General features: G+C 44.4%; 1 protein-coding gene and 1 pseudogene across 1 annotated transcript in view; one reads left to right on the forward strand and one right to left on the reverse strand.

Annotated features, from left to right (window-relative positions):
- Nucleotides 1-12727, reverse strand: part of LOC144506762 (uncharacterized) — a 160104-nt gene extending 147377 nt beyond the window's left edge. The window contains 1 exon segment of the mRNA XM_078233119.1: nt 12448-12727. Coding sequence (XP_078089245.1) covers nt 12448-12727 — 280 coding nt within the window.
- Nucleotides 12728-13297: 570 nt separating this feature from the next.
- On the forward strand, nt 13298-13391 carry LOC144507411 (U2 spliceosomal RNA; annotated as a pseudogene).
- The last annotated feature ends 14292 nt before the right edge of the window (nt 13392-27683 follow it).

Below are 27683 nucleotides of genomic sequence, written 5' to 3' on the forward strand. Positions count from 1 at the left end.
TCAGACTGCAGCAGTTCAAAAAGGGCAGCTCCCTTCACATCACTTAGGGCAACAAGGAAAGTGCAAATAAATGCTGGCCCAGCCACTGACACATCCTGCAAATAAATTTAGAAAAAAAAGTATGCCACTTGGTTCCTTGAGCCTGCTTCACCATTCAATTAGATTGTGACTGATTGTAACGTCACATTCTTGCCCACCTGATAATCTTTTGCCCCCTTGTTAACAAGGATGAATCTAGCCCTGCCTTAAAAATATTCAAAGGCCCTCCTTCCACTGCCTGGTGAGGAAGAGAGTTCCAAAGACTCATGACCCTCAAAATTTCTCCTCATCTTTGAGCAATCCTTTATTTTTGAAGTGGACTCCTAGTTCTAGGTTCTCGCAAAAAAGTAAACATCCTCTACATGCATCCTGTCAAGATCCCTCAAAATTGTAAAAGTTTGATCAAATCACCTCTGCCTTTCTAAACTCCTGTGGATACAAGCCTAACCTGTTCAACTTTTCCTCATAAGACAGCCTGCTCATTCCTGGTATTAGTCTAGTGAACCTTCTAACACATTTACATTTTTCCTTAAATTAGACCAATACTGTAAGCAGTGCTTTTGTAGACTTGTCAATACCCTGTTTAGCTGAAGCATAAGCTTCTTACTTTTGTAATCAGTTTCTCTCCAATAAAATAACATTCTATTAGTTTTCCTAATTATTTGCTGTACCTGTGCACCAGCATTGTCATTTGTGCATTAGGACATTGAGATCTATCTGAATCTGATGTCTGCAATCTCTCAATTTAGAAAATAATTATGCTTCCTGCCAAATATCTGCCCACATTTGCCAGAACATTGCCCACTCACTTAACCCATGTCCCTTTGTAACCTCCTTATGTCCTCTTGCAATTTACTTTCCTCCCTGTCTGTGTCAACAGGAAATTTAGCAACCATATCTTCAATCCCTTCATCCAAGTCATTTACATAAATTGTAAAAGTTTGAGGCATCAGAAGTGACCACTATGGCACACCAATCTTCATATCCAGCTGGTTCATCTTCAGTCCCATTCCAAAATCTTGAGCACAGAATCCTAGTTGACTCTTCAATATGGTACTGAGGGAGTGCTACATTGTTGGAGCTCTGCTTTCATAAGATGCAAAACTGAGGCTCCACACAAGGTGATCATAACACTCCATAGCACTATGTGAAGAACAGCAGGGAAATTCACTCCAGTATCCTAACCAATGTTTTATCTTACAAAGAAACTGACTCACTTGATCAACATGACATACTAACTGCTTTCTTCTCACCCCATTCTTTCCTGGTATGTGCATTTTGTTGTGTAGAGTCCAACATTTGGTTTTGAATGCTGTTCATTTTTAGCTCATTCTTAGTGTTTGCGAATTTGGTTAAAATATTTGTGTTTGAGTTCATCTGTGCAGGTTCCTTTCAAGTTCTTTTTGGGTCATATGCTTTTAAATTTTCCTCCTGCCTAGTATCAATATATTTTAGTTTTCCTCCTGTTTCTTTCACCATTCTCATTTTCTATTAATTTACAGGATGTGGGCATTGCTGGTGGTTAGGCCAGCATTCATTTCCCATCTCTCATTGCTCTTAAGGTGGTACTTAGCTGCCTTCTTGTATTGCTGCAATCAGGCAGAGCGAGGGAATTCCAGGATTTGAACCAGTGATATTGTCCAAGTCAGGATTGTGAATGACTGGGAAAGGAACCTCCAAGTGGTGTTCCCATGTATCTGCTAACCTTGTCCTTTTAGATTGTAAAGGTAATGGGTTTGGAAGGTGCTGCTTGAGGAACCTTGGTGAGTTCCTGTAGTGCATCTTGAAGATGGTACACACTGATGCCACTGCTCATTGGTGGAGAAGTGAGTGAATGTTTGTGGAAGGAGTAGCAATCAAGCAGACTGTTTTGTCCTGCATGGTGTCAAGTAGTGCATGTACGGATGCCTCAGTGCCAGGGACCAGGGATGGATCCTGGCTTGGGTCACTGTCTGCATGTTTTCCCCATAGAATCCCGACAGTGCAGGAGGCCATTCAGTCTGCACTAACAACAATCCTGCCAGGCCCCATCCCTGCAGCCCCAAATATTTACTGTTAATCCCCCTGACACCAAGGGCAATTTAGCATGGTCAATCAACCTAACCCACACATTTTTTGGACTGTGGGAGAAAACTCATGCATACATGGGGAAAATGTGCAAACTCCACACAGACACCCGAGGCCGAAATTGAACCCAAGTCCCTGGTGTTGGGAGGCAGTAGTGCCAACCACTATCTGCATGGGTTTCCTTCAGGTGCTTTGGTTTCCTCCCAGTTGTGCGGGTTAGGTTTGTTGGCCATGCTAAATTTTCCCTCAGTGTACCCGAGCAGGCACCTGTGTGGCAACGAGGGGATTTTCACTGCAACTTCATTGCAGTGTTAATGGAAACCTACTGGTAACACTAAAACTTTACCCGCAAGCTTTTGTTGGAGCTGCACTCATGCAGGCAAGTCAATGGAATACACTTGACATGCGTCTTGTAGATGGGAGACAAGAGGCAAGTTACTTGCCACAGGATTCCTAGCCTTCGACCTGCTCTGGTAGCCACAGTATTTATATGGCTAGTCCAGTTTCTAGTCAATGGTAACCTCCAGGACGTTGATAGAGGAGGATTCAGCAATGATAATGCCATTGAATGTCAAGGGATGATGGTTAGATCCCCTCAGAGATGGTCAATGCCTGGCACAACCTGCCAGTCAGCCCAAGCCTGGATATTCAGACAAGAATCGTCACAAATGATACTGACTATTGGCTGATCTGCAAACACCCCCACTTCTGACCTTATGATGGAAGGATGCAATGTTTAATCTGATGGTTGTGGAATTCCTCAGCTGTTTGGCATTCAAGCATCTGTCCTCTTCATAACTTCTAATTTCCTCTTCTGCTCACCGTCACTACATTCCTTTACCAATTAACACCTGTGGATAGACTGGTTAAAACACAGAAAGAGGCCATTTGGGCTGAGTATCTATGCAATCTCTTTGCAACAGCAACCTAGCAAGTCCCACCCTCCCCAATCCTCCTTCATAACCCTACATCCTCTCCCCCTCCCCAGGTACTTACCCAATTCTCTTTTGAAAGAGATGTTTGCATCCGCCTAGAATGCATTCTCAGGCAGCACATCCAGATCCTAACCTGTGCTGCATAAACAAAATTTACATGTTTCTTGTGCCAACCATACTAAATCTGACTCTGGTTCATGATCTTTCTACCAAACCAACAACTCATTTATATAGCACCTTTAACACTAGCATTATAAACAAAATATCAAGTCACACAAGGAGATATTAGATAAAATGACAAAACGTTTGATTAAAGAGGTATGTTTTGCGTATAAAAATGAGTTAAGAGACAAGTGTAGGAACAGAATTCCAGAGTTTTAGGTCAAGGCAACAATGCTCAAACACGAATGTTGGGGCAATTCTGGTTCAACAGGCCAACATATCTTGGTGGGTAGTGGGGCTGGAGGGGTTTACAGAAAGAGGGGAGAAGTCTTGGAGGGATTTGAAAACAAGAAATAGAATTTTAAGTTAGACACATTGCTTGATGGGAAGCCAATGTAATTCAGCAGGAGTGAAAGGTGAACAGGACTTGGTGTAAATTGAGACACAGGCAGCAGTTTTGGACAACTTCAAGTTTACAAAGGGTAGAATGCGGAACACAGGTGTGTTGGAATAGTCAAGTGCAGTGGTAAAAAAGGCTTCAATGAGGGTTTCAACAGCTAATCAGCCGAGACTTGGACAATGTCAAGCAGTGGTGTTCCTCAGGGATCAGTGCTGGGACCTTTGCTATGAGGAAAGTGCAACTGGATCGATTAGTAAGTTTGCAGACGACACAAAGGTTGGTGGATTTGCAGATAGCAATGAGGACCATCAGAGGATATAGATCAGTTGGAGACTTGGGCGGAGAGATGGCAGATGGAGTTTAATTCAGACAAACGTGAGGTAATGCATTTTGGAAGGTCTAATACAGATAGGAAATATACAGTAAATGGCAGGACCCTGAAGAGTATTCATAGGCAAAGGGATCTGGGTGTACAGGTACACAGGTCACTGAAAGTGGCAATGCAGGTGGAGAAGGTAGTCAAGACGACATACGGCATGCTTGCCTTCATTGGCTGGGGTGTGGAGTTTAAAAATTGGCAAGTCACGTTGATGTTTTATAGAACCTTAGTGAGGCCGCACTTGGAATATAGTGTTCAATTCTGGTCGCCACACTACCAGATGGATGTGGAGGCTTTGGAGAGGGTACAGAAAAGATTTACCAGGATGTTGCCTGGTATGGAGGGCATTAGCTATGAGAGCTTGGAGAAACTTGGTTTGTTCTCACTGGAGCGTCGGAGGTTGAGGGGAGACCTGATAGAAGTCTACAAGATTATGAGAAGCATGGACAGAGTGGATAGCCAGAAACTTTTTCTCCAGAGTGGAAGAGTCAATTACTAGGGGGCACAGGTTTAAGGTGCGAGGGGAAAGTTTTAAAAAAGAGATGCAAGAGGCAGTTTTTTTTGAAAAACCAAACTAGAGCAGTGGGTGCCTGGAACTCGGTGCCGGGGAGGTAGTGGAAGTGGATACGGTAGTGGCTTTTAAGGGGCGTCTTGACAAATACATGAATAAGATGGGAATAGAGGGATATGGTCCCCAGAAAGGTAGGGGGTTTTAGTTAAGTCAGGCAGCATGGTCGGTGCAGGCTTGGAGGGCTGAAGAGCCTGTTCCTGTGCTGTAATTTTTTGTTCTTTGATGTTACTGAAGTGGAAATTGGCAGTCTTAGCAATGACACCGTGACAAGGCTGGAAGCTTATCTCAGGGTCAAAAGTTAATACCAAGGCTGCAAATGGATTGGTTTAATCGCTGGTTGTTGCCAGGGAGAGGAGTTGGTTTGGTAGCTAGGGAACAGAATTTGGAGTGGAGACTGCAACAATAGCTTGTCTTCCAAATATTTAACTGGAGGAAATTTCTGCCCATCAAGTACTGGATATCACATCAGCAGCCTAATAGATTACTAATACTTTCTCCCTATTGACTGTTTAGACCAGTCAGAAAACGTAACAAGGGGAGTCATTTTAAAAAAAGTCTCAAGAGCTGCAGTGCTTGGCACAAATGCCCATTATGAAAAACAAAACCAAAGACATGTTTATGAATTTCTACACACCATCTTCAATTTTTCCTTTGTAGCCACTTGAACCTTTCCAATTAAGCCAGTTTTTAAACAAGCTAAATTCAAACCATAATCAAATAAAAAATACCTGTTGTCTTAATATTTGGCGAAGTCCTATAGTTCTAGCTATTACCTACTAAAATATCCATCACAGGGATGTTTTTAGACATCTGATATTTTTAAATTAACACATTTTGGTAAAAATCAAGATAAAAAGATTAAATTAATCTAGGTCAGGAGCCTGCAAGTCCCCAAGGAGCCGCATTTAGCTCCAGAGCTGAAGGCTGCTGACCCCTGGTCTTTAATTTGATTTTGATTCACTACCACAAAAACACTTCCACTCTGGACATCCAGCTCCGAGTGGTTTTGCTGTTTCTTTTTCAGTATGCAAACAAACTCTTTCCCAGCCATCTGTCAGATATCCAATTTCACACTTTCATTCCAGCCTACAGAGAAACCAACTAAGCTTATTGTATTTATATGTCATTGTCAGTATTTTGTACATGTCATACAAAAGGTTCCACAAAATGTTATAAACATGTCTAATATACTGGACATGTTACACATTATAGATTTAATTTTAAACTCATCTCCAATTTTCTGCAAGCCTTTCTACAAAACTTTGAAAGTACAATTTTATTACACAACTAACTCATTCTCCATTATATTAGTTAATGTATCTATCTGTTCTTGCCAGTACAAATTGGATGATACTAAATGAAGGGGGGGGTGCTGGGAACCAAGTAGCTGAAACATTACACAGCAAATTGGGTAAAAATGAGCTAGAAACTTGAAATTTAATACAGAGAGAAAGGAAAATGAGCAACAATTCATGAATGATTTCCAAATAACTAGGCATAAAGTTGAGACACAGGCATCCAAGTAGACTTGACTCAGTTCAGGGCAGTGGACTACAAAGCCAGAATACCGAACCAAACAACCACAATAGGGCCAGAACTTCTGGTAATCTAATGGTTTCATGCTCTGGAGAGAAATCCAGAGAAAAATATAATTGGGAAAAGGTTTCAGACTCGATTACTGTGGAGGCCTGAGAATTCTTTTCTTTAAAATTATACTGCAATTTTAAATAAAAATGTTGAAAGAATTGCTACCTTGTGTAACATGGTACATTGCATCACCCTGTAGGAAATTATGCATCAGTTCTTCCATTGGTCTTGTACCTCCACAGATCAACATGAGCATAGACTTGATTATTTGAGGAACTGCGAATTAAATTTGCCACTGCAATCAGTGAACAGCCCCACTTCTAACTCAACATTGAAGGGAAGTTCATTGATGAAGCTGCTGGAGATGTTTTGGCCTAGGATACTACTCAGAAACTCCTATAGCTACGATCTGAACTGTGTGATCATTGCAGGCCAATATCAACCACCTTTCTTACATGCTATATATGACTTCAGTTACCAAAGGATTTTCTGATGCCCAATGACTTCAATTTTACTTGAACTTCTTGATGTCTCAGTCAAATGCTGTCTTGAAGTGAAGGACAAGGATTCATATCATTTATCCATGTTTAAAATCAAGGCTGTTGTGAGACTTGGATGTGGATGTGGACAGAGTACCCTTCGTTGCCCAGTACTTCCCTGGAGCGGAGAAGCTACGGCATCTCCTCCGGAGCCTTCAACATGTCATTGATGAAGACGAACATCTCGCCAAGGCCATCCCCACACCCCCACTTCTTGCCTTCAAACAACCGCACAACCTCAAACAGACCATTGTCCGCAGCAAACTACCCAGCCTTCAGGAGAACAGTGACCAAGACACCACACAACCCTGCCACAGCAACCTCTGCAAGACGTGCCGGATCGACAGATGCCATCATCTCACGTGAGAACACCATCCACCAGGTACACGGTACATACTCTTGCAACTCGGCCAACGTTGTCTACCTGATACACTGCAAGAAAGGATGTCCCGAGGCATGGTACATTGGGGAAACTATGCAGACGCTGCGACAACGGATGAATGAACACCGCTCGACAATCACCAGGCAAGACTGTTCTCTTCCTGTTGGGGAGCACTTCAGCGGTCACGGGCATTCGGCCTCTGATATTTGGGTAAGCGTTCTCCAAGGCGGCCTTCGCGACACACGACAGCGCAGAGTCGCTGAGCAGAAACTGATAGCCAAGTTCCGCACACACGCGGACGGCCTCAACCGGGATATTGGGTTCATGTCACACTATTTGTAACGCCCACAGTTGCGTGGACCTGCAGAGTTTCACTGGCTGTCTTGTCTGGAGACAATACACATCTTTTTAGCCTGTCTTGATGCTCTCTCCACTCCCATTGTTTTGTTTCTTAAAAACTTGATTAGTTGTAAGCATTTGCATTCCAACCATTATTCATGTAAATTGAGTCTGTGTCTTTATAAGCTCTGTTTGTGAACAGAATTCCCACTCACCTGAAGGGGCTTAGAGCTTCGAAAGCTTGTGTGGCTTTTGCTACCAAATAAACCTGTTGGACTTTAACCTGGTGTTGTTAAACTTCTTACTGAGAGACTTGGAGCCAGGTGATTCTGGTAAAACCCAATCTGAACATCAGTGAGTAGCTTATTGGTCTGTGCCATTTGGTAACACTTGATCACTCTTACGACCTCGCTAATGTTCAGAATATGCCAATGCAGTAATAATTGGCTAGGTTGCATTTGTCTTGTTGTTCGTGAACAGGATTTGATCAACTGATTTTCCACATTATAGGGCATGTGCTGGTGTTATGGCAGTACTGGAACAATTTTACTAAGGACAAAGCATTGATCTTTGTACTACCGCTGGGATGTTGTTGGGGCCCATTGTCAGTCTTGTGTTCAGTTCACTGCCATTTTTCTTTGTGCAATACGAGTGCATTGAATTAGCTGAAAACAGGCATCAGAACCTCGGAGTAAGAGAGAAGGATCACCTACTCATACTTCCAGCTTGAAGGTGGTTGTGCAATATTTCAGCCTTGTCTTTCATACTTGCATGCTAGGCTCTGCCAGTGAGGCTGGGATGTTCATAGGGCCTTTCCCATTAATTGTTTAACTATCTGCCACCATTCACAATTGAATGCCACAGAGCCAAAGCACTTTGATCTGGGCTGTTGTTTGCAAGACTTTTCAGCTCCATGTATAGCAGGCTGCTTAGCATGTGCATGTTGTCTTGTATTGCAGCAGCACTTTCAGATGTGCCACTCATGGTTTTTCCAAACTCCTCACTGACCTAGTGTTGGGTCATCTGGCTTGACAGTGATGGAGTGACAAGTCATAAGATTAGAGTCGTATGATACAACTTAGCACCTTGGTAGGACAAGTCAATTGTCACGTATAAGCCAGAATGAAGGATAGCAGCTTTCATTTTCTAAATGATAGATGATCCAACATATTGGAGGATTTAAACTAGTTTGGCAGGGGGTGGGATCCAAAGGAGTAGGGAGACAGAAGTGAAGTTTGACCTCTTTTTAGGAGGTCAGGACAAAGGTGTGTGTGTGTATATATAAACAGCCTGAACAGAAATCAAAGTACAAAGGAAACTTTAGGGTCAATAGCACACTCCAACCCCTGCAGTGCCCAATGGGCGTGGAAGGCATCAACTGCGCCTGTGGACACCATATGCTCCCTCTCCAGGGACACCTGGCCGCAAATGTAGCTGCAGTACAGGGGCAGACAGTCAGGATGGACAGCCCCCACGATCGCCCGCTGCCTGGACTGGTAAATGGAGTGTTTCGCCAGGCCCAGGTTCAGAGGTTAGAGAGCACATTAATTAGTAAAGGCAGTGTCAGTAATCCTAGTGCCAGACAGATAGCAAGGGAAGTCCAGATTAAACTGCATTTATTTCAATGCAAGAGGCCTGATGGACAAGGCAGGTGAACTCAGGGCATTGATGGGTACATGGGACTGGGATATTATAGAAATTACTGAAACATGGCTAAGGGAGAGACAGGACTGGCAGCTTAATGTTCCAGGATACAGATGCTATAGGAAAGAGAACAGGAGGTAAGAGGGGGATTTGCACTTTTGATTAGGGAAAGCATCACTGAGAGGGGATATACCAGAGGGTTTGGCCACTGAATCTATATGGGTAGAACTGAGAAATAAGAAAAAGGAAATCACTGATAGCGTTGTACTATAGGCCCCCAAATAGTCAGCAGGAAATTAAGGAGCAAATATGTAAGGAGGTTACAGATAGCGCCAAGAAAAATGTGGTAATAGTCAGGTTTTAATTTTCCTCAACATTGACTGGGACAGCCATAGTATTAGAGGGCTAGATGGAGAGAAATTTGTTTTGTATTCAGGAGGAATTTCTCATTTCAGTATGTGGATGGCCTGACTAGAGGGGGCAAAACTTGACCTCCTCTTGGGAAATAAGGGCAGGTGACAGAAGTGTTAGAGAGATCACTTTGGGACCAGTGACCATAATTCTATTAGTTTTAAAGATTGCTATGGAGAATGATAGGTCTGTCCCAAAAGTTAATATTCTAAATTGGGGCAAGGCCAATTTTGATGGTATTAGGTAGGAACTTTCAAAAGTTAATTGGGGGGAGTCTGTGGGAAGGAAAAGGGATGTCTGGTAAGTGGCATGCTTTCAAAAGTGTGTTAACCAGGGTTCAGGGTAAACATTCCTCAGTGAAGGGCAAGGCTGGCAGAAGTCAGGAACCCTGGATGACTCAGAATATTGAGGCCCTGGTCAAAAAGAGGCACATGACATGCATAGGCAGCTGAGATCAAGTGAATCTCTTGAAGTATAGGGGGTGCAGGAGTAGAGTTGAGAGAAATCAGGAGAGCAAAAAGGGACAAAATTGTTTTGGCAGATAAGGCAAAGGAGAATCCAAAGAGCTTCTACAAATACCTAAATGGCAAAAGAGTAACAAGGGAGAGAGTAGGGCCTCTTAAGGATCAACAAGGTCATCTATGTCCAGATCCATAAAAGATGGGCAAGATCCTAAATGAAGATTTCTCATCAGTATTTACTGTTGAGAAAAGCATGGTTAGGGAACTTGGGGAAATAAATAGTGATGTCTTGAGTATACATATTACAGAGGTGGTGGTGCTGGAAGTCAAAGCACATCAAGGTAGGTAAATCTGCAGGAACTGATGAGGCATGTCCCAGGACGTTGTGGGAGGCTAGGGAGGAAATAGTGGGTCCCCTAGCTGAGATATTTGAATCGATAGTCACGGGGGAGGTGCCTGAAGACTGGCAAATGTTGTGCCTTTGTTTAAAAAGGGCTGCAGGGAAAAGCCTGGGAACTACAGGCCAGTGAGCCTCAAGTAAATGGTTGGAAGGTATTTTGAGAGACAGGATCTACAGGCATTTAGAGATGCAAGGACTGATTAGGGACAGTCAGCATGGTTTTGAGAGTGGAAAATCATGTCTCACAAATTTGATTGAGTTTTTTGAAGGGATAATCAAGAAGGTAGATGAGGGCAGTGCAGTTGATGTTGGCGACATGGACTTTAGCAAGGCCTTTGACAAGGTACCACATGGTACGTTGTTGCACAAGGTTAAATCTCACAGGATCCAGGGTGAGGTATCTAAATGGATACAAAAAATTGGCTTCTTGACAGAAGCCAGAGGGTGGTTTTTCAGAGCGGAGGCCTGTGACCAGCAGTGTGCCTCAGAGATCAGTGCTGGGCCCACTGTTATTTGTCATTTATATTAATGATTTGGTTGAGAATATAGGGGGCATGATTAGCAAGTTTGCAGACGACACCAAGATTGGCTTTTTTTTTTAGGTCAAACCAAATAATGCATGGTGGACAGTGAGGAAGGTTATCTCCAATTGCAATGGGATCTTGATCAATTGGGCCAGTGGGCTGACGAATGGCAGATGGAGTTTAATTTAGATAAATGCAAGGTGATGCATTTTGGTAGATTGAACTAGGGCAGGACTTACTCAGTTAATGGTAGGGCACGAGGGAGAGTTACAGAAGAAAGAGATCTAGGGGTACATGTTCATAGCTCCTTGAAAGTGGAGTCACAGGAGGACAGAGTGGTGGAGAAGGCATTCGGCATGCTTGGTTTCATCGCTCAGAACATTAAATACAGGAGTTGGGACATCTTGTTGAAGTTGTACAAGACATTGGCAAGGCCATACTTGGAATACTGTGTACAGTTCTGGTCACCCTATTATAGAAAGGATATTAAACTAGAAAGAAAAAGAGTGCAGAAAAGATTTACTAGGATGCTACTGGGATTTGATGGTTGGAGTTATAAGGAGAGGCTGGATAGACTGGGACTTTTTCTCTGGAGCGTAGGAGGAGGGGTGACCTTATAAAGGTCTATAAAATAATGAGGGGCATAGACAAGGTAGATCGTCAATATCTTTTCCCAAAGGTAAGGGAGTCTAAAACTAGAGGGCATAGGTTTAAGGTGAGGGGAGAGGTACAAAAGTGTCTAGAGGAGCAATTCATGGCCATTTTTAGTTTTAATCTATTCCTTCCATTAAATTCAATTTCTCAAAACTACTGTTATAAACAGAAAATGCTGGGAATAGTCAGCACATCTGGCACCTTCTGTGGAATGAGAAACAGCACTGACACTTCATAAGTGGTAAAAATTAGAAACAACATGTTTCGGGCAAGTGAAAAATCCATTACATCTCTAACTTGACCTGAAGTGTTAACTCTAGGTGTTTCTCTTTTCATAAAGAATGCCAGGCCTGACTATTTTCACCACTTTATTCTATTTCAGATAACCAATATGGGAATTTAGATCAGTATGTGCTATCCAACAGATTGAGATTTTTAAAAAATAAACTATGTTTGGAAAAAAAAAATCATTGATACATCCTGCCAATTTGTGAATTTAATTGGTCCACTTGACAAAACTGCCTTACAACAATGAAAGGTAAATAGCAAGTTGTTTCACTTGCCACATAGCACAGGTGCTCACGGCCTGAGGACATGCAACTATATAACAGCTCCCTATCAAGCCGGTCTGCAATTACGCTCAGATGGCCTCATTACATTTTTTCAAAAATGCCATGAAACCAGGTGTACATTTTGGGTTTCATGTCGAACACAGGATTACAACACGCCTCCAGGCTGAGTCAAATTACGTTCCTCAAGGCTCTGGTCCTCGAAAGACGGCACGTAAAAGTGGGAATAAACTCTCCAGTAAGGCAGTCATATTTTAATTGGAATAATCTCCTTAAGGCGAGTTCTAGCACGTTGCAACAGGAATAAGCCCCTAAAGGATGGCTCTGACATTGTCAATCGTGTGCCGGATGCAGGCTGGTGTACACCGCTAACTCCTCACTCACCGTTATCCCTGTACACCATGCCGATAGTTCCTCCAGTATTTATCACCAGCACTTGAACTTCACTTGGGCTGTCGAGCGACTCCACGCTGTAGCTGCTTGACCGCTGGCAGCGTCGGCGCCTCTGCACCTGAAGAGTGGGGGCCGCTCGGGGAACATTGGCTCCACTGCGGGTAGAAGAGTTCTCCGATTCCAGCAGGTCGAGCCTGGTGTTGGACAGCGCGCTGGAGAGCGACGAAACGCTGCAACTGGAGTCGGAACTGGCGAGAGTGAACTCCGCCATCAGAGCAAGGGCAAAGTGAGGAACCAGAAGCAAAAGGAGGCGGTGTAGACAGAGCCAATCAGACCATAGCCTGACGTCAATATTCTTTCAATAACACCCCTTCTCTAATATACACCGTGACTTCAATTAGACACTCTGTACTCCGCTCAAATGCACCATGCCTTCAATTCTCTATTCCCGCCTCCAATTATATGCATTCAACTCTCCATTCTACCCACACCCCCACCGCTCCCGCCCCCCATACTCATTTCCAAAATACCACCCTTCACACACAAAACGTGCCTTCAATTATCCACTGCACCTCTCTTTAATAGGTGTAATTCCTCATTAAATACACCCCTACGCTCGACTACACCTTAAGAATCTGTAGTTTTGTCTCTGAATGATTATTCAGTAAGTTTGGGCTCTGTAGGGGCTAGACATCTTATTGCAAGGAAACACTAACCGGGTGTTTGGTGCTTAGGCTCCCATTGACAGCAGTTGCAGTGCAATCCACTGCCTAGTCAGGGTGATTGTTCCGACATATGTGGCAAGACGCATGTGAAAGATGGCCAAGGAAGTTTATGGGCTATCGCTTCTCGGCCTTTTGGCTAAGATCAAATGTAGTACCTGTCCTTCGTGGTTTGACCGACATCAAGCTGATGTTCTTCTCTGACCACTGCCTCCTGCTGGCCGACTGTCAGCTAGAGGAAAACCAGAAAGTGGGCAGGGTGTCCTGGAAGCTAAATGTAGAACTGTTGACCCCCACAGAACCTCGAGGAACTCAAAAGGGTTTACCACGGTTGGAGAACCGTGAAACCCTTCTTTGAGTCTCCATTGCTCTGGTGGGAAACCATCAAGGACAACATCAAGAGGTTCTTCATCTGCAAAGGCATTCAGAAGGTCAGGGAGAGACGGGGGGAAATGTCACGACTCCAGAAAAGCATGCAGAATCTACTCCAACTGCAGTCAATGGGGGTTGATGTCAAGGAGGATCTCCGGGAGATGAAGAGCCAGCAAGCCTCGCTCTTTGCCTCGGAGGCCTCTAAGGTCAACTTCCGATCCAGGGTCTGCTCCATGGAGCAGGATGAAATGTGCTCGCGTTTCTTCTTCCAAAGCAGCCTGAAGGAAGAAGATGGCTCTGTAAGGTCATCGCAGTCTGACATTCTGAGGATCTGCAAATCCTTCTATGCCGGACTGTATGACCTGAAGCCAATAGACAGCATGGCCTCCCAGTCTTTCCTGTCATCTATCACGCAGGTCTTGGAAGACGGCGAGCGGGAGAGCCTCGATAGTGCGTTATCTCTGGATAAGCTGACAAAGGCCGTCGCGTCCTTTCAGAAGGGTAAAACTCCCGGAGGCGACGACTTACCGGCTGAGTTTTACTCGGCGTTGTGCGACTTGACGGGCCCGGACCTGCTGGAAGTATACAAGAGTATGCTTCTGGAAGGCAGCATGTCAGAATCCATAAGGAAAGGCATCAGTACCCTCATCTACAAGCAGAAGGGGGAAAGGGAAGAAATTAGAAATTGGCGACCCATTTCACTATTGAACGTGGACTATAAAATTCTAGCCAAGGTCATCACCAACCAGGTCAAGTCTGCTCTGGGGTCAGTGATCCATCCTGATCAAACCTGTGCTGTACCTGGCAGGAAGATCTCCGATAGCTTCGCGCTACTCAGGAATACGATCACCTACGTGCAGGACAGACAGGTGGATACCTGCCTCATCAGCCTAGACCAGGAGAAGGCATTTGACAGACTATCGCACAGCTACATGATGGATGTGCTCTCCAAAATGGGCTTGGGGAGGGAATCCACAATTGGATCCAACTGCTCTACACAGACATCAGTAGCACACTTTCAATCAATGGGTGGGAATCAGATAGGTTTCAGATCAGGTCTGGAGTCAGGCAGGGCTGCGCTCTCTCCTCCGTCCTTTTTGTGTGTTGCATTGAACCCTTTGCCGAAGCCCTCAGAAGGGACCCAGGCATCAAAGGGGTTACAATCCCAGGCAGCGGAGGCATGCAAGTCAAAGCCTCCCTGTACATGAATGATGTGGCTGTCTTTTGCTCGGACCCCTCGTCTGTTCGCAGGCTCTTCCAAGTCTGTGAGCAGTTCGAGCTGGCCTCGGGAGCCAAAGTCAACCAGGACAAGAGCGAGGCTATGTTCTTTGGGAACTGGGCTGACAGATCCTTTGTCCCCTTCACCGTCAGGGCAAACTACCTTAAGGTGTTGGGGATATGGTTTGGAGTGGCAGGGGCATGCGCCAAAAACTGGGAAGAGCGCATCGCCAAAGCGAGGCAAAAATTGGGCTTGTGGGACCAACGCTCCCTCTCTATCACCGGAAAAAACCTGGTCATCCAGTGCGAGGTACTGTCGGTGTTGTTGTATGTAGCGCAGGTCTGGCCTATCCCCAAATCCTGCGCAGCAACAGTGACCCAGGCCACCTTCAAATTTATCTGGAGATCAAAGATGGATCGTGTCCGGAGGGAAACGATGCACAAATCTCTAGAGAACGGAGGGAAAAATGTTCCCAACGCCGCCCTCATCCTGATGGCCACCTTTGTGTGTGGCTGCATCAAGCTGTGTGTAGATCCTCGATACGATAACAGCAAGTGCCACTATCTTTTGAGGTTCTACCTGTCCCAAGTGTTGCGGAGGATGGGTCTGGCCACACTGCCACGGAACGCTCCAAGTAGTTGGACCGTACCGCAGCACCTGTCCTTCGTGGAGAAATCTTTCCGGAAACACACCTTTGACCACATGATGATCAAGCAGTGGTCAGCACGTCATGTCCTTGAGGCCCTGAGAGGAAAGGAGATGGAGGATCCTGTCGGATGGTTTTCTGAGCAGACTGTCAGTGTCATCTGGCAGAATGCCTCATCACCAGAATTCACAAAGAAACACCAAGACCTGGCTTGGCTGGTGGTGAGAAGGGTACTTCCCGTCAGATCCTTCATGCACACTCGAGGTCTCAACACCACTGCACGCTGCCCTCGACATGGCTGTGGGGGTGACGAGACGGTCGCACACCTCCTTGTGGAATGTGCCTTTGCAAAGAAGGTCTGGAGTGAGATGCAGTGGTATTTGTCGAGGTTCATCCCGAGCAGCTCGGTGACGCAGGACTCTGTGCTCGACGGGCTGTTTCCAGGGACGCACACCGAGACAAATATCAACTGCTGCTAGAAAGTCATCAACTCGGTGAAGGACGCACTTTGGTCCATTCGAAACTTGCTGATCTTAGCATAGAACCATAGAATCCTACAGTGCAGAAGGAGGCCATTCGGCCTATCGAGTCTGCACCGACCACAATCACACCCACGCCCTATCCCCCATAACCCCATACATTTACCCTAGCTAGTCCCCCTGACACTAAGGGGCAATTTAGTATGGCCAATCCACCTAACCCGCACATCTTTGGACTGTGGGAGGAAACCGGAGCACCCGGAGGAAACCCACCCAGACACGGGGAGAAAGTGTAAACTCCACACAGACAGTGACCCAAGCTGGGAATCGAACCCAGGTCCCTGGTGCTGTGAGGCAGCAGGGCTAACCACCATGCCACCCAAATCTGCGTTGTGTCTGTGTGTGTATGCCCTTGTGTCTTTGTGTGTGCATGTGTCTGTGCGTGTGTGAGCGCGTGCGCGCGAGCCTTGTACAACTTTAGTCAGCGCCCTTTGAGTTCAGGCCAGTACTGTGTAAAACACTCCAAGCAGAAACACAATGCAAAGAAGCAGAATTGTATACATTATTTTAAACAGTCATGCCAGAGGTTTGTTGATGACCTAAACTCCACTATAACATATTAGTAATGTAAATATTTCACCATTCAGGAAAGTATATCAAATTGGATCAAACTGGGTTGATATCAGGTAAAGTTAAATGGTTAGGCCTTAAAGGGCTGGATCCAGTAGAGTTTTGTGCTGCATTGGACGGAATGTCTACTGATACACACACTCACTCACACACACACACATGCAGTGTCACCACGCACAATATCACCATGCACACATGCACAGTGTCAACACACACACACGCACAGTGTCAATACACACCTACGCACAGTGTCAATACACACATACGCACACTCACACACAGGGCCCGATTTTACCATTTTGAGACTAAGTGCCGGGTGCGGGCGCCAAATAGATCTGAGCAGTTCAGAAAAAACCTGACAGAACGCACCCAGGCATGAAAAAAAAAGCCGAGAGCGGAGAGAGCCTCTCTGCCGTTCATCCTCTGGTCGGGGGGCGGGGGGGAGGGGTTGTGATGTATCATCCCATGGCGGGGGGGGGGGGGGGGGGGGGGAAGAGGGGGTGTGACTCTCATCCTCTGGCCGCAGACACAGCGGAACCCCCCGACCACAGGATGAGAGTCACACCCCCTCCCCCCCCCCCCATGGGATGATACATCACACCCACTCTCCCCCCCCCCCAGGGGATAAGTCACACCCCTTCCCCTCCTCCCACCCCCCCAAGAGGGCGATGTGGGCCCGCCCCTCTCCTCATCCCCCCCCTCTTCCTCATTTCCCCCCCACCCCCCGCCAGAGTTCCAACTGGGCCCGCCCCACCCCCCCCACCCGGCAGACGCCAGCAGACCTGTGTGAAGCCTGGTCCCTTCAGCCGTGGCTCGAAGTCAGTTTCGAGCAACGTGCTGCAGGCTGTCGAAGGATTGAAGGTGAGCGGGAAGGATGGTGGAGGGAGACCACGATCAAGGTAGGTTAGGGGTGTGCTCTGCCGGGGGCGCCTGCCTCCCAAAGGGGTCTGATCCCGGGGGGGGGGGGGCGCCTGCCTCCCAAAGGGGTCTGATCCCGGGGGGGGGGGGGGGGGCGCGGCTGCCGGGGTGGTTAGTGGGGGCGGGGGGGGAATCCGTGAAGGGTGGGCCTCGGTGATTCCCCTGCTGAATAAAAGTCCAGATTGGGCTTTTATACAGCAGGTCGCTTAATGCGCAGATGCGAATTTGGCCGCACGGTGGTAGAGTGGAAATTGCCGGTAGAGTTGGGCGGGAGCTTCATTAAGTCGATTTAAATGCATGCAAATGCATTTAAATCGTGGCGCCGGTCGATTCAGCCGCGCATTGGAACCGCGCCAAAATCGGCTGTCGGTAAAGGCGCGATTTGCAAAAACTGTGGTGCGGATCCCGTTTTAGGCCCGACGCCCGACCTTACCGCGATTTCGCACCCGAATCGGGCCCACACTGTCATCACACATATACACTCACCATATACACACACACACAGCTACCATTGTGGAGTATTCTGTGCATTCTGTTCTAGGGATGTAGTCTACCTGGAAAAATTCCTTTCTTTGGTGGTGGCACAATTTCGAATAAACCACATGCCTTTTCCATGGCACCATAACGACACAGCAAATTTCAGTGAGGGGGGAGCATCCTGCAAGCACACCAAATTAATACACAATTACCAAACAGGCCTGGTGTGAAGGGGGAGAAGGGACAGGCATGTTGATCTCCAGACATGCATTATAAATGTGCAAGAGCCCTCCTGTTCTGTGGATGTGTCCAGTATTTGTTCTGATCTGGCTGGAAGGGCAGGTGCAATAGCAACACACACCGACTCAGCCTCAGACTTTCCCTCTCACTGGGAAATCAGCCACTTTATTTAAAAGGAGGGCTTAAGATAAAAATGTGCGCTCACTGCCTGATCAGGGAGCATGCATGTTTTATAAAGGCTTCACTTCAGAGACAATTCCTTCTTGTGAGACCTTGCTCTGTGCAAGCTGGTTGTCATGTTACTGACAGGCTGGCTGTGCAGTGCTTTGTGACACCATGAGGTCATGAAAGGTGTCACGGTGGCACCGTGGTTAGCACTGCAGCCTCACAGTGCCAAGGACCTTGGTTCGATTCCAGCCTCGGGTCACTGTCTGTGTGGAGTTTGCACATTCTCCCTGAGTCTGTGTGGGTTTCCTCCGGGTGCTCCACTTTCCTCCCAGAATCCAAAGATGTGCAGGTGGATTGACCATGCTAAATTGTCCCTTAGTGTCGGGGGATTAGCAGGGTAAATACGTGGGGTTACAGGGATCGGGCCTGGGTGAGATTGTTGTTGGTGCAGGCTTGATGTGCTGAATGGCCTCTTTCTGCACTGTAGGGATTCTATGATTCTATAAAAGGTGTTAGATAAATACAACTTTTTTTCCACATTCCTGGCTCTGCTTTCCTACGAGGCGCAATATTACCACCCAACATTTTATCATCAGGATTTGTGGTTTCAGATTTAATTCCTTAGCAGTTCACTTATGCAAATAAACACACTTGCTGTTTGCCCTCACCTTTATTTGATTTATTATTGTCCCATGGATTAATGTGCAGTGATAACGATTGTTTCTTGCGCGCTACACAAAGCATGCTGTTCATAGAGTGTATAGGGGAGAAGGAAAGGAGTGCAGAACGTAGTGTTACAGTCATAGCTAGGGTGTAGAGAAAGTACAACTTAATATATGGTAGATCCAATCAAGAGTCTGATGGTAGCTGGGAAGAAGCTGTTCTGGAGTCGCTTGGTATGTGATCTCAGATTTTTGTATCTTTTCAACACTTAACATTAATTTCAGTAAAATTCAGTAAGTTTTATCTCACGTTGACTCATTGAGCCTCACAGATTACAGATGAATACCTACAGCACAAAAAGGCATCTGTCAACTGCACCGACAAGCTATTTTAACATGGCACTTTCCTCTTCCATTAGCTCATGCCATTCCTGCCAATTGCCTCACTGCCAAATTTAAAACTGGCACAGGATGAGAAACCACATCTGTCCGGGAATCAAAGCAAGGAACAGGAACAAAAAAATATGAACCTCTTGGATCTCACACAGAGCTCCAATTGCAAAGATGAGTTTAGATCAGAGTCCAGCACAGCTGATAAAGAAAGTCTGGCATCTATATATGGGCCAAATGGCCTTCTTCCGCACCGTGTTCCATGATTCTGAGATCGCACCTTTCATAATCTTCCAGTGCAAAGATTTGTCCTCAACCAAATGTTACAGACTGGCACATTCCAAGGTCCAGGACTACGTGCTGAGGGACACTCTCAATCTTGGGACAGCCACCACAAAGGCACAATGGGGAAAGGCCACCATTTAAAGCCTTTCAACCAAGACAGACTGAGGGCCCAGTAACTGTAGGACACACGCGGACTGCGTAACTGTGTGCTAATCTGTAAAAAAAAGCACACAGTGAAATGTGATGAATGTATATAGTTTGAAGAACTGAACTGTAATGAATGTAATGTCTTGCAACTGAGCACCGTATTTTAAATGACTGGTCTCTTTTTGCACTCTTTGTAATTATCAGAAATGTCATTTTGCAATGGTTTATTTCAGAGTATTTATGAATAAAGTATATTTCTGAAATAAAAAAAATCTGTTATCATCAGTTTAATATATGATAACTGATTAAGTGTTGCAGACTGGCACATTCCAAGGTCCAGGACTATGTGCTGAGGGACGCTCTCAAGCTGAAGGCAGCCGCCGCAAAGGCACAATGGGGAAAGGCCACCGTTTAAGGCTTTCAATCAACAGACCGAGGGGCCAATAACTGTAGAAAACCCTCGGGCTGTGTAACTGTGTCCTAATCTGTAAAAACAACAGCACAGTGAAATGTGATGAATGTATAGAGTTTGAAGGACTGAACTGCAATGAATGTAATATCTTGTAACTGAGCACCATAATGTATTGTAAATGACTGATTTTTTTTGCACTGTTTGTAATGATTGGAAATGTTGTTTTGCAATGGTTTATTTCAGAATATTTATGAATAAAGTATATTTTTGAAATTAAAAAAAGTTTGTCTAACAGCAATCCCCTCCCTCTGCTGCTAGGGGCTTATCTCTTAACTTGCGTGCCGGTTTTTCAGTTTCAGATACAGTATGGTTTCTTGGTTAAAGCCCATTTCGTAATTTCTCCAGATTTTAGTGACCTCCAACTTTGCCGTCTTTTTGCCCTGTCATCATTTCTAAATAACATCTGCCTGGCTCCTCAGTACCACCGCAATACCTCTAGAAGTGTAAAGACAAAATACTGCAGATGCTGGAATCTGAAACAAAAACAGAAAATGCATTTTCTGTTTTTATTTACCTCTAGAAGTGTATCCTCCTGAGACTGCCTTCCAAAACAGTTTCTGGATCACAGCTTACCATCCAGCTCCAAACTTGGACATCAATTTGGTGCTGCTCCCTCATGATTTTGAAAACCTGTATCAAATCTTCTCTTAACATTCTCTTCTCCAAGAAGAACACGTCAGCATACCCCAGCTTCTCCTATCCATCCACATGGTTGAAGTTCCTCATCCCTGGAATCATTCTCATGAATCTTTTCTTTACCCTTTCTTATGCCTTCACCATCCTTCCTAAAACGTGAGCACCCACTACTGGACACAATACTCCAGTTGAGACCAACATCGTGGTTTATGTATTTTATCACAAAGTCCTTGCATTTGTACTCAATTCCCCTATTTATTTTTGGCTTAACCAAATAGATTTTATTCCTGACCCCTCTATATCTCCACAACATTCATGTTCTCAATCCATAACTTGTACACCTCTTCCTTTCTTTCCTCCCCTATATTTTCCAAACAACTTGTATCCGTTTAATACTCTTTCATACCCTTTTTTGAGTCACCTGTAATCAATTTTTATATTTACAGTTGTGCACAAATATTGTTAAATACACCATGTATGATAGTTTGCTTACTACAAATTACACTTCGCATGATTACCATTATTTAATCTTTGAAACAAATATAAATGCTAACTATATAACTATGATTAAAAATCTTTTTTGGTATATCATAGGACATAATAATGACCAACAGACTGCCTCAGAAATAGCAAAATAAGTGATTAAGTAGCTACGATTGTCTTGAATCACCATGTTGATTTCATAGCCACTCCACAATATTACACCGTAAATACAATTAACAACAAAACACCAATTCTCAAAACAAAATTCCAACTGGTATCTAAAAAATTGTTCATTTTCTGCTAATGCCTCCAATAATTCTCTTTATGTTAGGCTCCCTGATCTTGGGCCCTGCAACACATGTCTGCATTATCATTCTACATGCTGTCTCTCCCATCCATCTAGCACGAGCTCTAACTAATTGCACTATTGGCTGAACAACTCTCTGGGTGGAATTTTGCCTGTGACATGCCTTTGATGGTACTGGAGAAATGCACCACGTTTGCTTTCTTGCTTACACCATCCCCCCCACCCCATTCCCACATGATTATAATTAAAATTTTAAGTGCCACGAGAGACGCGTGTGATTCCGTGCCTGCAAAAACTTTTCTGTGGTGAAACAGTCATCTGCTGACAATGGTGCAACTACGGGTGGCCTATAAAAGAGCGCCCTGATTCAACAGAGGCCCTGCATCACAGCCAAAACATTCCTGCCTAACTCCATTGCCAGTAATATAAACTTGAGAAAGTGGCATATGTGTTTTTAAAAATTAAATTTCACGTGTAAATATTTCACGACTTGGGTTGCACTTTATTTACATGTATATCATTGTTATTTGTGAAGATTAGTTTAGTTAGAGAACCAAAGGAACTGGCTTGCCTCACCTTAATATGCATTGATGGTCACAGGGATGGAGGGACATTTCCTTTATTGTGAAAGAAACAATGTGGGTTTTTTTGTTCACTCTTAACTGAATGTTCATATTAGCATCCAGTGTTGTACTTGCCATTCTGTGGGACATGGCTGAACCTGCAGGCTCAGCTGGCCCTCCCTTCCATGCATTGCAAAGGCCATTGTCTGAGACTATGTAGAGAATAACTGAAACCTTGATTTGATTTATTATTGTCACATACATTAATTACAATGAAAAGCATCCGTTCTTGCACACTATACAGACAAAACATATCGTTCATAGAGAAGGAAACAAGAGAGTACAGAATGTAGTGTTACAGTCATAGCTAGTGTGTAGAGAAAAATCAACTTACTGCAAAGTCCATTCAAAAGTCTGACAGCAACAGGGAAGAGGGTGTTCTTGAGTCAGTTGGTACGTGACCTCAGGAAGGAAGGAAGGAGAGAGAATGTCCGGGGTGCGTGGCGTCCTTAATTATGCTGACTGCTTTGCCGAGGCAGCAGGAAGTGTAGACAGAGTCAATGGATGGGAGGCTGCTTGAGTTCACCTTGTAGATGAACTCAAGCCCTCTAAGGACGCTACCAGTCAACACTGCGAGATGAACCCACATTTGGACACTACTGACCTCACCCTCTAGGTCTCTCATTTTCTTACTTTCACTATTCCACCCCTCCGCCCAAACCTTTCATGGACTCTAGGCCCCACCCATTTCTCTTCAAGTCCCTGAACCCCACCCTCTGACCTTTGGTACCTCTTCCACATCCCCAAGCCACTTCACCCACCCCCCACCTCTGACTCATCGTCAAGTCCCATACCTCCAGGGACCCGGGTTCAATTCCCGGCTTGGGTCTCTGTCTGTGCGGCGTCTGGTTTCCTTCCACATTCCGAAAGACGTGCTGGTTAGGTGCACTGGCCATACTAAGTTCTCCCTCAGTGTACCTGAACAGGCACCGGAGTGTGGCTACTGGGGGATTTTCACAGTAACTTCATTGCAGTGTTAATGTAAGCCTACTTATGACACTAAGAGATAAACAAAGAAATCCATTGACCTTGTTCACAACTGCAAAAAGCCGACTGGTGCATGCCACCTTATAACAAACATGAACCGGATGCCACAAGGTTCTCAGGTACCACTAAATATAAACTAACGGCTGGATATAATTTTAAAAAATTACGCTAAGGAGTTTTCATGGTATGAAAATGTATAACAAGTATGACTCCACCACAGGCTAGCGTGGGACACAACATGCCGCTGACTTTATCTTCGCATCTCAACCCATGAGATCTCACATCACTCTTAAGCAAACTGTTTTTCTTGCTCTTGTGGGCTCCATAAAGTTTCCTATATTGTTCCTGGCATTCCTGCTGAGGGTGCTGTGATTTAAAGTTTTCCTTTGTCTTCTGCCTTCATCAAATTCGACTATAAAGGAGCAAAGTGTAACATTAATATTGATGTTCAGCTGATCTCCCAGTGTTGTCAGACTTCAGACTCAAAGGGATTACTCATCTCCATGGGTGACTAACTTGTGTATGTGTGTATATGCATGAGGGTTGTTGGGAGATGCTGGTGATGAGAATTATCCTCCCCTAACCCCACTCCCTTCCAGTTTGACTCCTTCTGCCTCCTCTGTCCTCGCTGCCATCTTTGCAGAATGTCCCCTACCTTTTCTGGAAAAGTTAGTCATGCTGTTCCAAAGAGCCAAGTTATTCTGCATTACTGACTGTCACATCCATGTAGGTGTATTTGTGGATATATAAAAGATTAACACTTCCAAAAAAGATGTGGACAATGCAAAATGTGAGTTGTAACAAGATGGAGTCAAGGGGACCAAATGACCTTCCTCGTTGTCTGCAAATATACATAAAACTTCCCAGGGTTGATGTAAATTACCTTTCGGAACACATCTTTAAGACATGAAAAATGCAACAGATCTTTTTGTGGATTTAACAGGTACTATTGTCTAAATGCCAACTGAAACTTATGCACAATGACCACCTAGACTTAGTGGCTACAGAATGAAATTCCACAGAACGGGTGTGAAGAAAAACTATTCTCTTACAAGGAGATTCAAATGGGCGAGATTCAAACTCCATCGTGTGTCCATTCTAACGATGATGTCGAGATGCTGGCATTGGACTGGGGTAAGCACAGTAAGAAGTCTCACACCACCAGGTTAAAGTCCAACAGGTTTAGACCGGGATCTTGGGTTCATGTCACACTATCTGTAACCCCCACAACTTGCCTGGGCTTGCAAAATCTCACTAACTGACATGGCTGGAGACAGTACACATCTCTTTAACCTGTGCTTAACCCTCTCTCCACTCACATTGTCTGTACCTTTAAGACTTGATTACCCGTAAAGACTCACATTCCAACCATTATCTTGTAAATTGAGTTTGTGTCTATAGATGCCCTGTTTGTGAACACAACTCCTCACTCACCTGAAGGAGTGACTCTCCGAAAGCTTGTGCTCCCAAATAAACCTGTTGGACTTTAACCTGGTGTTGTGAGACTTCTTACTGTGCTTACCCCAGTCCAATGCCGGCATCTCCACATCAGACAAAGAAACCACAGAGGGAAGTAATCCCATCCTGTAAATCAGTGGTTCCCAAAGGGTGCAACGTGCCACACTGGTGCGGCGAGAGAGGATGGCAAGTGTGGCAGAAAGATTCAAGGACAATCAATCAAAGAAACATTTAAAAATGGATAAATATTTTTCCAAAGTGAGAGCAAGAGCATCAAGTGATGCTGAGGACAATCCGAGTCCACGTTGTGATCCAGAATCGCCGTTCGAACAGAGTGCTGAAGAAGAGTCATTTAATTCTACATCAGTAGCAGGCCCAAGCAAACCTCCAAAAAAGAAAGTTTGTCGACAATATATGGAGTTATCGGAGTCTCGGTTTCACATGGACTGGAGATGAAAACGTACCACGGCCTATGTGTTTGATCTGTGGTGAGAAGCTTTCCAATTCCAATATGGTCCCAAGCAAGATGAAAAAACATCTGTTGTCAAAACATGGAAATCTGGCAAACAAGGATGTTGAATATTTTGAAAGGCTTTTGGAACAGCAGAAATGCCAACGATCATATTTCGAAAAATGAATGACATTCTCAGATAAGATGCAGGTTGTATCTTACCAAGTGGCTGAATTGATTGCTCAACAGACAAAACCACATACAATAGCTGAAACATTGATTCAGCCTGCCTGCAGCTTGATTGTGAAAACTTTGGTGATGATGCTGAGTGAGAAGTTATGAAAATTCCTTTGTCTGATAATACAATTCGCAGAAGAATAGTTGATATGTCAGCTAATATTGAGAAGCGTGTTTCCAAAAGTATGAAGAATTCTAAATTTGCCATTCAAGTTGATGAATCGACCGACATTAGTGGAAAAGCACAGTTGCTTGCCTATATCAGATTCATTCACAATGACGAAATAATCTCACAGTTTCTATTTTGCAAGGAACTTGAAAAACATACCAGAGGACAAGATATTTTCCAAACCTTGTCTGAGTATTTGGAAAAAGTTGAGATTTCATGAGATTCTTGTATTGGAATTTGTACGGATGGAGCGTCATGTATGATAGGGAATGTGAGAGGCTTGGCCGCACTCATCAAACAGAAAAATCCAGATGTAATATCAACCCACTTTTTTTTTTACAAAGAGAGGCATTAATCACCAAGACCCTTGTAGCTGATTTGAAGTTGGTTCTAGATCAGACTGTGCGCATTGTGAACTTCATCAAAGCAAAACCACTAAAGCGCGGTTACTTGCTCAACTCTGCAAAGACATGGAATCAAAACATCAATGCCTAATTCTGCACTTGGAGGTTCGCTGGATGTCCCGCGGAAAAGTTTTAAATCGGGTGTTGGAACTGAAGAACGAATTAAGAGAATTTTTGGAACAAGAAGGGAACCTATTGTACCACCAACTGGATGACAATGACTGGTGTGCAAAGCTGGCATATTTGGCCGATATCTTTTCCCGGTTGAATGTGCTCAATGCCAGTATGCAAGGCCGCGATGACAATATCCTCACAACTACAGACAAACTAACTGCATTCAAAAAAAAGCTTCAGCTCTGGTTCGGAAGAGCGATGCAACATAACCTCGAAATGTTCCCACTGGTAAAAAGTTTTAAAACAAGCAATGAATTGTACGGCCTTATACAGGGACATCTTGCAACACTGGAAGAAAAGATTGATCATTACTTCCCATCGTTGTCTACAGAAAAATTCGACTGGGTTAGAGACCCCTTTGCGAATTCCAGCTGTTCAGGTCTGACATTGGATGAGGAGGAGGAAATGGCCTGCATTTCGAGCGATCGCACCTTGAAAATGAAACACGGGAGTGTGCCACTGGACTCTTTTTGGATATAGAACCAGAAACAGTATCCACACATCTCTTCAAGAGCATTAGCTATTCTTCTACAGTTCTCCACGACATATTGTTGTGAACAGGGGTTTTCAGCTCTGACAAATATCAAAGAACAGAAAAGAGAAAGGCTTCTTTGTGTTGATGAGGAGATGAGAGTTTGTTTGTCTCAAATTAGACCTAATATAAATGAGATTACCCGACAAAAACAAGCTCACACTTCTCATTGAGTTTGTATCCTTACTTAAGGTTACATATGTAAGAGGCTGGTCTATAAGTATATTTTGGGGATGAATCATGTTTTTATGTAGCTGCATTGTTTTATACTTTCTGGATGTCCCATGATCATATTATAAACTAGTTGTGTTCTATGTTATGAATCAAGCACTGCTAGGAGTTGTTTTTTTTTTGTTTTTGAATCTATTTCTTATCAATAAAAAATTCGGTGTGGCGCGAGCAAATTTTTATTCCGAAAGTGCGGCCCAGTGAAAAAAGTTTGGGAACCACTGCTGTAAATCAAGAACTCTGCCGAGAATCTATCAGCAGACGGAGAAGTGGGGCTCGCCTTTTAGCTATTTAATTCTAGTATCAAACCAGATCTACCATAGAGGCTTGACTCCAGCTGGAGCAAAGCCAGAAATGTACGGTTACAAGGAGTAAGCCACTGAATTCTTCACCAGAAATTTCCAACCTCCATTTTCTTCAATGAATCATCTCAAAAGACAAGGGCAATAAATAGTGAAATAAAAACAGGAAGTGGTAGAAAAATTCAGCAACCCTAGCAACCATCTGTGGAGAGAGAAACAGAACAAATGTTATAAGAGTCATACGGACTCAAAACTTTAACTCTGTTCCTCTCTCTACAGATGCTATCAGATCTGCTATGTTTTTCTAGGATTTCCTGTTTTTAATTTCAGACTTACAGCATCTGCAGTATTTTTCTTTTATACAAGAGAAATAGTAGCTTTTTGTACTCTAAAACCTGCGTGCATACTA

The sequence above is a fragment of the Mustelus asterias genome, chromosome 18 (assembly GCF_964213995.1).
Source record: "Mustelus asterias chromosome 18, sMusAst1.hap1.1, whole genome shotgun sequence".
NCBI lineage: Eukaryota > Metazoa > Chordata > Chondrichthyes > Carcharhiniformes > Triakidae > Mustelus > Mustelus asterias.